This window comes from Colobus angolensis, unplaced genomic scaffold (assembly GCF_000951035.1).
Source record: "Colobus angolensis palliatus isolate OR3802 unplaced genomic scaffold, Cang.pa_1.0 Scaffold559, whole genome shotgun sequence".
NCBI classification, from domain to species: domain Eukaryota; kingdom Metazoa; phylum Chordata; class Mammalia; order Primates; family Cercopithecidae; genus Colobus; species Colobus angolensis.
In genome coordinates, this window is record NW_012119143.1 from 183,976 (window position 1) to 201,074 (window position 17,099).

A 17,099-nucleotide genomic window follows, 5' to 3' on the forward strand; every position below is an offset into this window, starting at 1 on the left:
CTCACTCTGTTGCCCAGGCTGCTGTGCAATGGCGCCATCGTAGTTCACTGCAACCTTGACTTCCTGGGCTCAGGCAGTCCTCCCACCTCAGCCTCCCAAGTAGCTGGAACCACAGCTGCGTGCCATGGTAGAGATGGGGTCTCACTGTGTGGACCAGGCTGGTCTTGAACTCCTGGCCTCAAAGTGTCCTCCCTTCTCGGCCTCTCAAAGCTCTAGGATTACAGGTGTGAGCCACTGTGCCTGGCTTGAGGCATTTTCTTCCCCCTCTGACTTCTTCCAGGCACCTAGAACCAACACTGCCTGGACACGTGTAGGCCCTCGATAAATATTTTTTGAACAAATAAATAAACTTTCATGGCTCCTGCCCCGAACTTGAAACCCGCCTAGGAGGGGTGGGCGGGGTTGTGGGGTGTTCACTCACTTACGCGAATGAACTGAGTAATAATGTACTTCTGCCCAGATTCGTATTCATTCACACTCCTCTCAGCAGTTTTCTGCAGTCTTCCCAGCCCCACGGAAAATTCTGCTTTTGTCAGAGGAGGGGATATGCATGCTTTCCCGTATTTACTTTACCACTGGGCAATCCATACAAGGCAGCTAAACTGCAGAGGGCACTGGTGTTAGCATGCCCCGTGTTTATAAGGGACTGAAAAAAATATACAGGCTCGCATCTGCCATACCGACCATACTTGCGTGCTAGAGATATTCCCGGGGCAAGATGAGGTGAGGTGTGGACAGTGCTTTAAGGTGATTCAGAGCTACCCTGTTAGGATTGCTACCTTAGTGATGAATGGTGCGGCTGCAAAGTTGAGTGGCTGTCTTTATATCAGAATAATTCCAGAATAATTTAGGAGAAAATTCTCACTGTTAGGTTCCTTCAAGCCCAAGGAGGCTATAGTGAAAAGAGAATAGGTGTTGGCTGTGTAGATGGGCCCTGTTTAATTAGAGTCGACCGTATCAGTTGCCAAATGAAGCCAATCTTACAGGACTATCCTATAGAACAAATATATATTTTATATATTTAATATGATATGTGTATGTGTATACACACACACACACACACACACACACATATACGGGGAGAGAGAGAATGGTTTGCCTGCTGACTTGCCATTAAGTACCGTAAACATCCTGCAAATTGTGAACAGCTAATTGGAAAACAGTCTGTCCATGTTCATGATTCATTGTATGCATCCTCTTGATCTCAACTCAGGAAATCCACAAAGCTGTCCAGGCCCTGCTGTCATTTTGTGGCCAGATATGGAAAGATATAAACCACCTCCTTTCTTCCCTGTCAAAACAGTTGTACCACATCCTCCCTCTCTTTCTCATCTTGACTGACTCCCTCACAGGTGGTGTCTCTGTCTCTCCTGCCCCTGCCCCCCACCACACACCTTTATTCCTTTACCTCAGTCTTTCAAATGTTGCTCTTTGTTCCTAAATACAATCTTCCTTCCAACCTCTTGTCATATCATTTGTGGGCCAGGAAAGATCCTGATTATGCTACAATGCCACTGTACGTGTTTTAAAAAGAAGGAAAGCTGTACATTTGATATTAAATTTGGCATTTTAAATAAAGGGCTGGTAAAAGAAATCTCTGAATGCTAGTCTCCAAGAAAGGTATGGAAGACTGGGGAAGGAGAATCTGCTTCCTATTTTCACCATTTCAATAGCCTGACATATTTTTTTACCTTGCCCCTATCTTACTTTCATAATATTTTTGTTTTATTTTTTAAATTACTCCCATGATGGTAGAGTTGATTTGAACTCTTGTTTTTCCATTTTAAATATACAAAATTTCAGTTATTTTATTGATTAAAATAAGCACCATGGACCATCCTGAGTATCTGATCACCACTGATAAGACGATTATCCTTCTCAAGTTCCGTGTACACTTGTGGATTACAGATACACTTATGGATTACAACCTGTTTGACAACTGTAAAGAGCCAAATTGATTAAAATCAGAAAAATTTCAGACTTCAGTGTTGAGACTATATGGATTATCTGGTGTCTCAGTAGAAGGTAAGATTATGGAAATCCATTTCCTAGTTCTAGACTCTGCAAGCAAATAGTATGATATCTGACTAGTTAATCCAGTATCTCAGACAACACCATATAGTCAACAAAGACTACTTGACCACAGAAAACAATGATATATGTATAATATATAATCCACATAGAGTAAACATGTATTATATTTTATATACTGTAGAGGCACATATTGTACTACACATATACATATTGCATAAGAGATATAGTAAACTATATTTGTATTTTCTAAAATTAAATATATTGCACTTCCCCTACCATAGTGAAACTGTCTCTTCTACATTCCTTACTGCATTCCTTACTATATAGTAATACTACCACTGAGCACAATCATATTTCACCACTCAGGATGTAGCCAGCGGATACAGTAATGGTTCTTGCCCTCCACTACCACAAGAGACCAGTGGCTGTGAATGGGATGGGATTTTTTTCTTTCCTCTAATGAACCAAGCCCTGGGTTTTATTGTTGTTGTTTTAATATACAGCTAATGAGTGTTTTGTAGCCACACACGACAACACACACACACACTCGCACACGCACACGCAGTCCCTAGCAAGGGCAGGGTGGGGCTGGCAGGCTGGGTTCCTCTACGAGCCTCTCACCATCCGTTTCTCCCAGTGACAGCAGCTATGTTTGAAGAGCATAACTGCATGGTTTCCTATGCATTGATTCATGAGTAGTAGCTATCACATCTTATTAAAAAGATACACTGTTATTACTTTTAAAGAAAGAAAAGGATTGCAATTCACATTTACAGTTTCCAGCCTGTTCTTGTGTCATTTAAAAAACAAACAAACAAAAAAAGATGGCAGAGGAAATGTTTGCATCCATAGTAGGCATCAAGTTTATTTTTCAAATCATTCTGTTTTAAAGTGTTCATGGACTTTGCAGTTGTTTATAGGTATGAGGCACTCATCAGTGTGAAATAGTTATTTCCTTTCCATATTTCCTCTTATCAGGAAAAAAAAAATCCCTTTGGTCTTCTAACAAACTACAATCTGTTTCACTAAATTATTTGTGAGTTTTTATAAAGTGTGTTTAATATCACCAGGGCAGAGGTTCAGACTAGTTGCAGGATTAGCAAGAGAGACATAGCATGAGTAGTCTTTGGTCCATTGGAGTGTGTTTCATGTGCTAGCGATCATGAATTTATCTTATCCTTGTTTAACTACTACACAGCGAGTGAGCTGTCCTGTATTGTTCCATTCATATTCCTCTGAGTTCATTCAGAAGCCTGACACTTCCTTTGCCGGACAGATAAAAGCGGCAGCGTGGGACCTTTTGATGATGTGAAACCTGCTTTCTTAGTCGAAGCTCCCTCAGCTATGCTGACCACTCAGAGGTTCAACTACTATTTATTTGCCCTAAAATGAACCAGAAACTTGATCTTAATTTCCTTCCTGACAAGTGTTTTAATTTCCTAAAAGTGTACGGATTTTGTAGTGGGTTGTTTTTCAGTCTTTCATTTTTAGTGCTGATCCAGGAGAGAAAGGAGATATGGAAATATTTTTTTTTTTTCCAAAAAATAGCTCAAAAGAAAATATGTAAAACCATGAAAAACACAGAATTGTGCTGCTGCTTTCTTTGCTAATCAAATCAGTGGGTGTTAGGTTGTAATGATGACCCTTTAGCTGTGTGGCTTATCTATCATTCCATTTTATATTATTTTCTTCCTCATGAGAAAATCAGTGTTTATTATCACAGGCGACAAAACACAGGAGAAACACAAACAGAGAGGTTACATTTAATCACTTTAAGTGGGTTTCATCTTTGCTTTTTTGTTTTCATTCCTAAGCCAGAAGCCTGTAAACCAAGCGAGAGTGCAAATTGCCTTTCTCAGGTGCACATCACTGAGACAGGCTGGGAGAACAGGTGTGGAGCCCGTGCAAAGATAAATATTAAGTCATTCTTGGTGAAACGGTATTTAGCTAGACAGCTGAAGACGGACTTTTGAAATACCATTGTGATACTGCTGTTCAAATATTGACTAAGTGAACCTGGAAAGGAAGAAATTTTGGTCGCCTAACATAGAATTCCTTGTCTTTTTCTGTCTTTATCTCAAAGACCCAACAGAAGGGGTAGTTTACCTAAGAAAGAAATATGAGCTTTGCTTATGGAGTTTCAGGTATACCTAACGTAGGCTGAATTAAGCAAATACAATTTAGCAGCCTTGCGTTTAGCAAAGCAGTCTTTTATGTTTCCTGGCCATTTCTTCTAGGAGATGACTTGCCCGTCAGGCAGATTAGAATATTTACTGCAATGCGTCTTGCATCCCTCACTGTGACTCTGTAACCACAGTAGATGTGGGAAAGTCATTAAACATCAGCATGATGATTGACAAAGAAATAGGAAGTTCAAGTTAAGCAGATATTTAGGATATCGTTTGCCTTCCACATATTTCAACCTGTGTTGCTGCATACTTTTTAAGCTTAGCATAATTATTTACACAGCTATGAATTTTAGAAGATGTTTAAAAGCACACCTCACTGAACTAGGAAAGGAGGGAAACTTACTGGAGCACTTAGCCAGGAGCTTAAAAAGACACTGCTAGTGAGTTTTATATTACCTGAAATCTGTATTTGATAGGTCATTTTGGTAAGTTTTTGTTGTTTTAAATGACTCCTCTTGACACAGTAACCAGTGTGCTGGGAACGTTCATTCACATTGATTCGTTTAAGCTCATGACTCAAATAATAACTTAGTTGTTTCCTCTCTGAAGGTAGGGGAGGTAATGAGAAGCACAGATTAGGCTCCAAAATCCGTTCTGAGATTCAGATAAGGTGTCCTAACAAAAGGCTTATGGTGAAATGAAAGAGTGAGAAAATAATTGTGCTTTTCTAGGGTCACGTGTCAAATGAGGCTCACCAACTTTTAAAAGACTTTATATAGCTTTAGATAATCACATTCCCTGCCATTTTAACATTGTGATGTAATGGCATCATCATGCTACTTAACAATTAATTTATACATTTTGTTTAAACTTCCTTTAGAATACCTATAGTCCATATAAAGAAAATTCCAGGGTCGTTTTGGGTTTTATGTAAATAGCTCCCATGTTTACATGTAAAAAAAATTATCTGTGAAAGAAAAACAGAGCTTTCAATATCCTATTTTGGTTACATCTCCATAAAAAGTCTAGGAAACAGTGGGATCATCTGTGAAACAGTGGAATCACCCCAAGAACGAACTGTCAGATCGTCCTGTGGTGGCATGACTTGAACATAACCGTCCCACGTGGGGACGCATGCCGCGCTGGTTGCTGGAACTGACGGGGGCTGCAGTGCTGAATACCTTTGGGACGCTTGGGAAATGTGCCCCTGTTTACAGACGGCAAAAGCCCTTAGCGGTAGGGCCCTGAGATTCTGAGAAACATAAGGTCTGCTTTATTTAATTTCCTCTCGTTTACCGAGAGTCACAACCTATTTTAGTAAATAAATTCAGGAAATTGGTAAAGCACTTTACTCCATCCGTTATGCCTCGGTCATCAGCATGCTTGTCACGGTCTTCCTGGCTCGCGGGCTGCTGTGGCTCACAGCCTCCCTCACTTGCCTGCGACCAGCTGAGAACCTCCGTGGTGATGGGTGTTACTGAGCTTAAACGATGTAAACAAACAAAACGGCACACAAGTTGTGCAGAGAAGTGTATTTCCTCTACCTTGTTGGTAGAGATTTCTAACTTTAGAGATTTTCTGTATTGACTCTGGCATTCTTTCCAAATAATTATTTTCACCCCGGGGACTACCCACACACCCTGGGATAGCATAAAAGAAATGATCTTTCATTTGAGGGTACCAGCAACCCGCTCTCCAGCTCTAATCCTCTTTATCCTTCTTTTTTTTTTTTTTTTGGTTGTTAAAACCTGAGCTGCTGCCAAGCTGATCTTAATAGCATGGATTGTTCACAAAGACAGATGGATTTTTTTCCTACCTTCATTAGCCACTGAGTGTTGTTTTCCATGATGTTCTCCAGCACTTGCAGCCTCTGCACCGAGTCATCATATTCTAGCGGCGCGTCCCTCTGCACAGCATTGGACACGTAGGGGCTGGAGGAAGAGCGGCAGTTGTCCATCTCTGGCAGGAGGAAAGTGTAGCTGCAGGACCCATGCTGGACCTGATACTGCTTCTTTCCTATGCTGTCCATGCTCTTCCGAAAGTTGTTATAGGCTGCGGCCAAGACAAGATCACAGCTCAGAGTAAAGAAAACAATCTGCCACATTCTTTCTTCAGTAATAAGCCAGCAGCTTAGCAAACTTGAAGGCACACACAGGTCCAGAGTCCCGGGCTGCTGCCGTCTAAAACGCAGGGCTCCTACGCTGCCATGGCTGGGTCCGTCAATGAAAGTCTTCTCTTTCCTCTTTTTCCAGTAGCAAACTTGGTTTTTAGTGCTGTGTTCTCTCCAGGCATGCAGTAAACTGTCAGATTGCAGTGGGAAGAACAGTCCTGCTCACTTGGGAGGGCTGTGTCAGCTTTTACAGAGCAGCTTTCACGGTCCTTTGTTCCTCTCTCCCCAGATCCTACAGTGTCAGTATCCGAATCAATCACTTTCCTTTCCTTATATGATAAGTTGATAAGAGCAGCCAGACATGTGTAGTGGGCTGCTCCGCCCTCCTGGCTTATCCGTTATCTTCCCGTAGGGGGTCACTAGCCAGGCAACAGGAAAAATCAGAGCAGAATGCCTGCCGTCCAACCAGGACCCATGCTGCAGAAACCCTCTGGGAAAAACCGATCTGTCACAGGACCCCTGGGCATTTCCTAGGCACCACCCCAATTAAGTATTTCCTAGAGAGAGCAGTTGATCTCTTTTGTCTGAAACTGATTTTGCCGTGCTCAACTGGCAAAATATCTGAGGTAATAACTTTAATGTTAAAGTACAATGAAAGTTCCTGTTTTTTCCTTTAGGAATAAAAATACTACAAATAGGTCAGGACTTCGGTTTATTTTTGTTATTACAAATAAAGAGGAAGAAGTTTGGCTCCTGTAAACACGTGCCTTTTCAGAGGGAAAAATAGATTCATTGATATTTGTTGATTCTTGAAACACTAGCCAAGTTAGAAAAGATTTTCATTTCAAAACAATTGGATAGGAAGATCTTCTGTTATTAAGTCACGTTAGAAACATCAGTTTCTGAGCTCTGACCTTTATTCTTTAAAAAAATCCACTTGAATATTCACACTAACAGTGCACTGTACTGATTAAGTTCATTACATTACAATAGAGAAATTAGAATTTAAGTGTGTGTGTAGAAAGAGGAACACAAACTTTCTTTTTTTTTTTTTTTTTTTTTGAGATGGAGTCTCGCTCTGTCGCCCAGGCTAGGGACGATTTCGGCTCACTGCAACCTCTGCCTCCCGGGTTCAAGCGATTCTCTTGCCTCAGGCTCCTGAGCAGCTGGGATTACAGGCGCACGCCACCACGCCCGGCTAATTTTTATATTTTTAGTAGAGACGGGGTTTCACCATGTCAGTCAGGCTGGTGTCAAACTCCAGACCTTGTGATCGACTCGCCCCTGGGCTCCCAAAGTGCTGGGATTGCAGGCGTGAGCCACCGTGCCCAGCCCACAAACTTCTTTATTGTGTCAGGATTTGTTGACGTCTCATCTTATTTGTTGATACTTTTGTAACACATTATCAATTACATTAGTCCCCCTTGGTATTAGACAAGTCACTTCCCTATTTTAATTAAGCTCTAATGTCCTCATCTGTGCAATTCAAGGGGTGCACTCACAGGATTTTTCAACTTCAATCCTATGGCTCTGTAAATCCTACGAGTCAGTTCCTTTAAAACTTAATACTTCAGAGATTAATAATATGTTAACTCACCAGCCCAAGTGTACATAGGGAAAAAGCCCCCTGCCTTTGCTGTGGTTTGTTTATCTCTCAAGGTACAAGGTTTATTATTCCCAGTGAGCGCTGAATACCTGGTACACTGACTTAACAGATCACATCTACCCATAAAAGATCTTTATTTTTCACTAAGCTCTAACCGAAAGACAGCCTTTCCTTTATCTGTGAATAGTTAACGAACAGCAGTGACTTTCTCTGTGACTTTCTTTATCTGTGACTTTCTCATCCTCAGAAATCAGCTATTTTTATTTGCTGTCACAATACTCTGAACTACATTTTTATTAAACCCACCCCTAGATCTTGCTACTGCACATTTGAATAAAGTAGCATGTGTCTTCTTTTGAGAAGGTGTTTATAGGCTTCACCAGACAACCAAAGGGTTCTGTCGCACAGAAAAGCTGGTAGACCCGCTCTGGAAGGATTCCATCAGTAGAAGAGGTAGTATGATTCCACCAAGGTTCTGGACATGGTTTCCACTAAGGGGACCCATGAAAGACACTATACCCGTCCGGACAGTGCTCCGTCGAATAAAGCATGTAGGTCTTAAAGATGAGACCTGTGTTAGAACCCTGCTTCTGTGTGACCTCCGGCAAATGCTTCAATTCTCGAAGCCTCAGTCTCCCTACTCATAAAATGGACATCATTTTTTCTCTGTAGGGTTTTTAGGATTAAGATATAATTGTGTGTTTAGAAATATTAGTTCCTTTTCTTTACAGGGATGCTCCATTAGATGGGAATCAGTTCTTCCACCATCAAATAGTATAACTGTGCTATTCTCTGAATGTGAGGCAGTGCCATAGGGTGCAATTTTTTTATTTCCTGTTTGAAAAAGTATATTATAAGGTACTAATATCACATATGTGGTTTTACCTTTTTTGTAAGATTATTTTTTGTAGAGACAGGGTCTCACTATCGTTGCCCAGGCTGGTCTTGAACTCCTGGCATCCAGTGATCCTCTTGCTTTGGCCTCCCAAAGTGCTGGGATCACAGGTGTGAGCCACTGCACCTGGCCGGCATATGTGGTTTTAAAAGTCATTCAGTTGTCTTCCAGGCAAATAGGGTAGTTTAAGAGGAACAAATAGAAAGTGGGCACACCACAGTACTTTTTGTCTGCCAGCCTTATGTCAGACACCATGCTATGCACTGGGGATAGAGATGAAGGCAACTGGGTATCTGACCTAAAGAAGCTAATAGTGTATGGAGAGGGAGAGACCCATGTACAAATTGGATGTGATAAGAGAGAGCGGTCAGAGCACACAGGAAGACAGTGATGCTTCTGTGCAGATAACGTGCTGTGCGCAGCTGGTATGGACTCCGTCCTTTTCAAATCCTCTCAAGTTCCGAACATGGGAGGAACAGCTCTTTGTAGATTCCTAAATGGAAATTATCTGAACTAGAGAGTCAGGGGAAGCTCTATTAGACCTGGAGTTGGCAAACTCTGTAAAGTATCAGATGGTAATAATTTTTGGCTTTGCAGGCTATACAGCCACCATCGCCACCACCCAAAGCTGATGTGGTGCAAAGCAGCTATGGGACAGCCTAACTGAGTGAGTGTGCTGGGCTCCAGTAAAGCTTTATTCGTGATACTGAAATTTGAATTTCTTGTAATTTTCACATCATGAAATATTCTCTGTATTTTCTCCAATCATTTAAAAGTTTAAAAAACATTCTTAGCTCATAGGCTGTTAGAAACCAGGCCTGGACTGGAGATTGCTGGCCTCCGAGAGTCTAGGTGGTCTGTGGGGATAGGAGGTGCTGGGCAAGGCCATCCACAGTGCACGCGGTGTGGTGACCATGTGTGGTTGGCAGGGCTTTCGGCAGCACACACAGTGCAGCCACCACCGTGTGTGGTCAGCAAGGCCATCCACGGTCTACACAGTACAATAACCATGTGTGTGGTCAGCAAGGCCATCCACGGTCTACACAGTACAATAACCATGTGTGTGGTCAGCAAGGCCATCCATGGTCTACACAGTACAATAACCGTGTGTGGTCAGCAAGGCCATCCACGGTCCACACAGTACAATAACCATGTGTGTGGTCAGCAAGGCCATCCACGGTCCACACAGTACAATAACCGTGTGTGGTCAGCAAGGCCATCCACGGTCTACACAGTACAATAACCGTGTGTGGTCAGCAAGGCCATCCACGGTCTACACAGTACAATAACCGTGTGTGGTCAGCAAGGCCATCCATGGTCTACACAGTACAATAACCGTGTGTGGTCAGCAAGGCCATCCACGGTCTACACAGTACAATAACCGTGTGTGGTCAGCAAGGCCATCCACTGTCTACACAGTACAATAACCATGTGTGGTGAGCAAGGCCATTGACACTGTATGCTGTGCAGCCACCGTGTGTGGTCAGCAAGGCCATGGAGAGTGCATGCAGTACAGTGACCATGTGTGATCAGCAAGGCCAAGGATAGTGCATTCAGCGTGATGACCACGTGTGGTTGGCATGGCTGTCGATAGTGCACACAGTGTGGTGACCATGTGTGGTTGGAAAGGCCATGGATAGTGCACACATTGTAGTGACCATGTGTGGTTAGAAAGGCCATGGATAGTGCACGCAGTGTGGCGACCACGTGTGGTTGGCATGGCCATCAACAGGGCATAGGGTGTGGTGACCACGTGTGATCAGCAAGGCCACAGATAGTCCATGCAGTGTGGTGACCATGTGTGATCAGCAAGGCCATGGATTGTTCACAGGGTATCGTGACCATATGTGATCAGCAAGGCCATGGATAGTGAACGCAGCGTGGTGACCATGTGTGGTTAGCATGGCTGTCAACAGTGCACACAGTGTGGTGACCATGTGTGGTTGGAAAGGCCATGGATAGTGCACACAATGTGGTGACCATGTGTGGTTGGCATGGCTGTTGACTGCACACGGTGTGGTGACCATGTATGATCAGCCAGGCCATGGATAGATAGTGCACACAGCGTGGTGACCGTGTGTAATCAGCAAGGCCATGGATAGTGCACACGGTGCGGTGACCATGTGTGATCAACAAGGCCACGGATAGTGCACACGGTGCAGTGACCATGTCTGATCGGCCAGGCCATGGATAGTGCACACGGCGTGGTGACCATGTATGATCAGCCAGGCCATGGATAGTGCACACAGCGTGGTGACCGTGTGTGATCGGCCAGGCCATGGATGGTGCATACGGTGTGGTGACCGTGTGTGGTCGGCAAGGCCACGGATAGTGCACACGGTGTGGTGAGCACGGTGTGAACAGGGGAGAGCTGCTGCCTCGGCTCAGCCTTCTGTGTGACTGCTTACAGGGGCTTACTAAAGGGATAGAATAGGTGCCCAGAGAAAGTGCGACATTGAAGTGAATCAGGGATGCCAGGCAGGGAGAGGGGCCAGGAAGTGGCCTGGGGAGCTCAGAGCTGCGGCACCTAGGGAAGTGGAGAGAGGGTCCATCAGGCCACTGACCAGGAAGCCTGGGGGAGCCAATGGGAGGCCCCTGAAGGCATTAGGTGTAGAGCCTGGAGCGGTGGGTGTCCAGTAACACCGCCATGCAGCCTGGGGGTCTGAGGCCACCCATCTGGGACCCCTTCACTCTAAATGAGGCTTGACTGTGGGGGGGTCTCAGAACTCCAGAGAAAATCTGGGGTGTTCCTCCCTGCTGTACTTCAGGCAAGAGGCAGGTGAGACTGTCAGGTGAGAAACATTGTCACAGGTTCCCAAAAGCCACCTGCCTGCCCACCCAATTTTTTTCCGTAATAGTTCTGCTGAACAGCTGTGCATAGTGCGATTTATTTCCTTAATCCTGTTTGTTTTCTCCCCCATATTGTGTGTCATCAACTGACATTTCAGAGGTTCCCATGTGTTCTCTGTGGAACTGTCTCAAGTTCTTATTACCCTGGTTGACGACACCAGAAAAACCACAGCTACCTACTCCCAGAAAGAGGCCAATGTTACAAAGAACCTCGTGGCCAGCCCTTTTGGCTCAGTTTGCCCAGTTGGAGGCCCTCAGGCACAAACAAGAAAAGCCAAAGGGCCTCCTGAGGACTGTGGAAGTGGGTGGTGCGTGGACCCATCACTGGCTGAATGTGGAATAGGACTCATGACAGCCACACCATCCCAGGTTTCCCCAGAGCGATCCACGCAGCTCTCATAAGCAACCAGAAACCAACAACGGATGCTAAGTCAGCACAAAGTGGGGCAGCCCCCAAGCTATGGGTGGCCAAACAGAATTTGCAGGTGGGCCCCCGTGACCCCTGCTGTTGTCCAGCAGGCCAGTTTAATACTCAGCATTTATCCAAATCAAGGGATGGAAATGGGGCCACCAGCCTGACCCAGGCCCGGGGTCATTTTGCTTTTCCAACCTGTACAGTCCCAGCAATGCACTGGCCAGCACGCAATTTGAAAAAGCCCTGCTGAGCTGAAAAACACATGGAAAGGGCTCAGACATACTTAAAGGCACATTGCCGCCCTGCATTTATAGGGCAGTTTGTTCTGACATCGTTTTCCATCAGGCCTGGGCAACCCCTCCTGAGACTGTCTCCCATCCTCAGCATGGCCTGGCCGGCTACAGGCTGCTTTCTTCCCACCGCCACTGCCTGCAGGCCTGGGAGGCGGTGACTGCTGCAGGCTTATTTGGGCAGCCTGGCCTTAATTTTTGGAAAGTGCCTTGTTGATGTATGAGGAACTTCCAGGGCTGAAATAGTTTAAAAAATGAAGCTAGGACACTATGTTTTGATTTTAGCCATTTGCAGACAGAGGGGCACACTCGGGACTCTTGGGCGCCTGGCACACTAAGCTGGGAGGGACTTTGGAGACATCTTGGCCATCTAAATCAGTCAACATGTTTATATACACAACTTAATGTTGGGTATACATGGAAAACCATTAGAAGGTTTGCTGCACATAAAACTGTTGTTAAAGTTATTTTTAGTACTTCCCCCCACAAATTGTATGCAATAATTAATAAGAACTAAAGTCACAACTGGCACAACACCTGCCCCCCTGCCAAAAAAAAAAAAAAAAAAAATCTGCTTTCTGAAAGCAGGCTCCCTATATAGTGATTCCTTTATATGCCTCCTGGAAGATCTGTTTCGACTCCATTTTGATGTACGTTGAACCAGATTTGAAGACCCACAAATGCAGTCTACAGCCATTTTGCAAAAATGTTGCTGCATCAACCGTCACCATTCCCCAGAGTGGCTCATGATGTTACTAGTGTTCAATCCTGACTTTGGAATGCTAGGAAGGATAATTCCAGCCATGGGATTTCAAAAAAGTACCAAAGGAAAGCCCCTTCAAGTTACTGTAAAGACAGAAGAAAAGGAAGAAAAGTATAAACACACACGTATAAACACGTGAGGTAGCTTTTGTCCCTATACCAGATAAGGAAATCAAGTCTCAGTAAAGAGAGAGACAAGAATTCCCTTAGCCAAGTGCCTGTGTATGTCTGTCTTTTACGTTAATGGTTACGAATTTAAGGAGAATTGAAAGCAATAATTTTGCCCCTCTTTAACATGGCAAATACAACCTCCTTTAGAGGTCATCAAGAATCACTATGCAGTACTGGCCGTCACCTCTGTGCAGCACAAACACACATCCCGAGTGACAGAGTCCATTTCACTGCCAAAGACTCTTAGCGGCCTCCAGTCCTCTTGAGCTGGAGCTGCTGAGTCTTGTACGGAAGCTCGCCGGACGTCCCATGTGGACCGTGGGCATCTGAGCCGGGACCATCCTATTACAAGTGCAGAAACCACATCATTAATGCAGACCTGAAATCAAATTGTTACTTACTAGCTTAGGACAGAATCCTTGGAAATCCAACATACTGTCTAAATGGATCAGTTAAGCTTTATATGTACATTCTATATACCTTTTCGTTGTTTGGGCTTAAATAACTTTTCTGCTTTGTCCGATTTAATTTCATCCGATGTGGATCGCTGGAAGAATATGATGTAGGTTTTAGAATAGAAACAGTTCTGAGATGCAGTTTAGCACTATTTCCTGTTCTAGTTGCAATTAAATATAAATATAGCATTTGACATAAAATAGCTGGCCCAGTATATTTAGAGTACAAGTTAAGTGTCATCCGCTTGGAATTGGGCATTGACTCCGCAGAATTCACCTTTGTACAAGGTGAGCAAATGTGTATTTTGTTGAAAATAAGTATCTGACTGCCAAAACGGACAGAAAGCTCTTTGCCAGATGTGTTTTCAGGCCCTTTCCTTTCCTGGGAAACAGCCATTTCCCCCGCATTATAGTTGTGTTTTCATTTGCGGGTAGATAGAGTAAGCGCAGGAGTTAAAGGACCCAGGCCTCCACAGCCGAGGCCTTATCTCTGACAATTATCTTTCTCCTTGCAGCTGTGTAACTTCTGTTTGACACAGAACCACAGAAACCCTGTTAGTGGAAAGGATCAGAGTCAACAGGAGAAAAATCTTCATTGTTCATGTGACTTCTCAGGTGCTTGGCATTCTTCTTTAGGTGGTTTATGGACGTTCCAAGTACTCATTCATTCTAACTTATCTGTGTTCATTGTGAAATTGTGTGTGAATGACATTTAGAGCAGATGGATTGTTGTTGTTGTTGTTGTTTTTTAAAGAAACTTAAGAGATTCCCGAATCTTTCCCAGTTTGTACTACCGCAAACCAGCATAACATCTGCTAAAGAATTTCATATTTTAAAGCTGCATTGTATATCATATGGAACCTTAAGGACTTTGAAGGGAAGAGCTTTTCATTTACTAGTAGCTTGGGAAATATCCAAGTAACTATTTTTTTTTTTTAAAGAAAAAAATTCCTTGCATTTTTAGAAATAGTTTACATGACTGTTATGCTGTTTGATTTTTAAATATTTTCATTCTCTAGTATTATTATGGACTATTTTATCTTCCCATCAAAAAAATGCCAGAAAGTCAAGATACAAGTCACAACATTAAAAGGGAGTGGATACAATTCTAAAACAATAGATGAGTACATTTGCCTGATAGTATTTTTGCCAGTAATTCTGTGTCCTGTTTTCTCTCTGTAGAAAGAAATGCTAAACATTTTTTTTTCAATGGATTGATGTCAGTGTTTACTAACATGACCTGTGTTAAGTCAAATAAAGTATTTCCTTTGACAAACACCATATTTCATGAGTGGCTTTGAGGTGGGCTTATTTGTTATAATTCACATTAAATGTTCCCAAATCCATTTCATAAATGTTGTAGAGATCTCAAAGTCCGTTGCTTCTAAAAAATATGTCCAGTCTCTTTGTCATAACCATACTAATAAAGATCTAAATTTCTTAGAGTGAATTTTCATTTGAAAGTGGCTTAATGCCAACTAGATTAATTCTTGTTTATTCTAAATTTATAAAATTTTTATCTTAATTATTGAGAAACCTTTTTAAAAAAGAAATAAAAGTGTCATGTGTGCTATTTACATTAAGATATATTATCTCTCTTGGTTATAGGTTAACATAAATAAAATTGCTTATGTCAAAGAAGTAAAAAAAAGCCCATGACCTCCTTTTGGTATCCCTGTCCATCTGGCGGACTTTATATGAAAAAATCTTCCTGTGGGAAATTAGGCTTGATTATGGACTTACAAGTACAAAAAGGAGTTTTTGAAGAATTATATTAGAATTATAATAAATAGTTACACATAAAAGGAAGGGATGTTTGCTTTTAGTGTATAAAAATACTCCTTGTCACTCTTGTCCCCTCATGAATCTTAGTTGTCTGATGATGATTCAAGTCTTTCCTAATAATCCAGAATGTATTCCTCCACTTTTTCTCTTAGAAATGCTATTTCAAGCAGTTTGTTTGGTACCCCATTAATAATAAAGCGTACTTCCCTAAAATGTTCCATTTCAAGTAAGGGGTCTAAAAGTCAAAGACAGACTGATACAAAAGAGAAAAGTAAACTGGACAAAGACTGAAGAGAATTTTAAGTAAAATTTCAGTATTAAGTTCTTGACATCGGTTTCCCTCAAGGACAAAAAAAAAAAAAAAATCAATAACGTATTTTGAAAGCCTGAAAACTATTCTAGTAAAATATTTACAGAAAAAAATAATATGTACATTCCTCCCAAATCCTGATGCACGTTTAAATCACCTTTTTTATTTATAGATCAAAAAGTATTGCTTGACTACAATAAAAATTTAAAAATGGTACCTATTTAAGATGCAAGTATCAAATCCACTTGTAATACTCACTAGCTCCCTCTGCTGATCTCCTATCAAGTGACAGGCAAATCTATCCATGATTGTTATTACAGTTGTTAATGGAAATAATAGGTAATTTAGGACCTACATCAATTGCAACTAAAATACAACCTACAATGCTTTCATTTTAATTTTAATGCGAAAGCATATCACACCATATATACAGACGTTAAAGATAGATGTGCACACACACGGTGAAAAAATACTTTTAGGCATTGATTTAGCATACACAGACCTAGGAGCTGTCTCTATATGCTCAGGTGATAAGGTTACTACTATTGCAACAGCAGAAAAAGAGGTTTGTACTGTCTGGCTTCGTGAGGAGCCAATTTAGAGACCCAATCCTGCTTCACCCCAAGCTTACAGTCTAACAAGGTGAACAGATGTCCCATCTTGATGCACAAGCATTGCTGCATAAGGCCCTGGGTAGTACAGGAGGGAGCCCCCACATGGGAAGCCTCCCAAACCACGTGAGGGCTACGTGAACAGCAGGAATAGTTTCACTGTTTATTTAGATCCACATTGTTACTTATTTAAGAAGAACATACTCTGCCCTTTCTCCCTCCCTGAATAAAGACCAAAACTGAGGGAAATTACATTCCAGGCTGAGAAAATTGCCTGTGCACTTAATAAATAAATAAATAAATAAATAAATAAATAAATAAATAAAAGACAGGACCATGGAACTTAAAAGAAAGTAACAATAATTGAGCCAAGAGTTAGGAGATGGGTGAGTCTGAAGATGCTGTCTGGAACTAGCTGCTGCCGAGTCTGCTTAGGAATTGGGTTTGTATCCTGGACATAAAGCATTTGGGGCAGGGGAGTGGCCTGATGTGACTGGGAAAGGACCCTGGAGAGCTGTGTGCAGAAGGGGTGAGAGGAGGTGTGAGTAAGGCAGTGAGACCAGAGCAGAAGCTGCTATGGTAATTCAGGTTAGATATTATCGTGGCCTGTGCTAGAATATTAACATTGGACTCATGATGTTAAAGAGGGGTGGTCAATAGGCCTTCTAGATGGATG

General features: G+C 42.5%; 2 protein-coding genes across 4 annotated transcripts in view; one reads left to right on the forward strand and one right to left on the reverse strand.

Annotated features, from left to right (window-relative positions):
- Positions 1 to 6,859, reverse strand: part of ANGPT2 (angiopoietin 2) — a 63,777-nt gene extending 56,918 nt beyond the window's left edge. For all 3 annotated transcript variants that reach the window (XM_011961499.1, XM_011961498.1, XM_011961497.1), the window contains exon 1: positions 5,980 to 6,859. In XM_011961499.1, coding sequence (XP_011816889.1) covers positions 5,980 to 6,267 — 288 coding nt within the window. In that variant the 5' untranslated portion in view covers positions 6,268 to 6,859. The remainder of the gene's footprint in view (positions 1 to 5,979) is intronic.
- Positions 1 to 17,099, forward strand: part of MCPH1 (microcephalin 1) — a 244,832-nt gene that overhangs the window by 154,553 nt on the left and 73,180 nt on the right. The window lies entirely within an intron of this gene.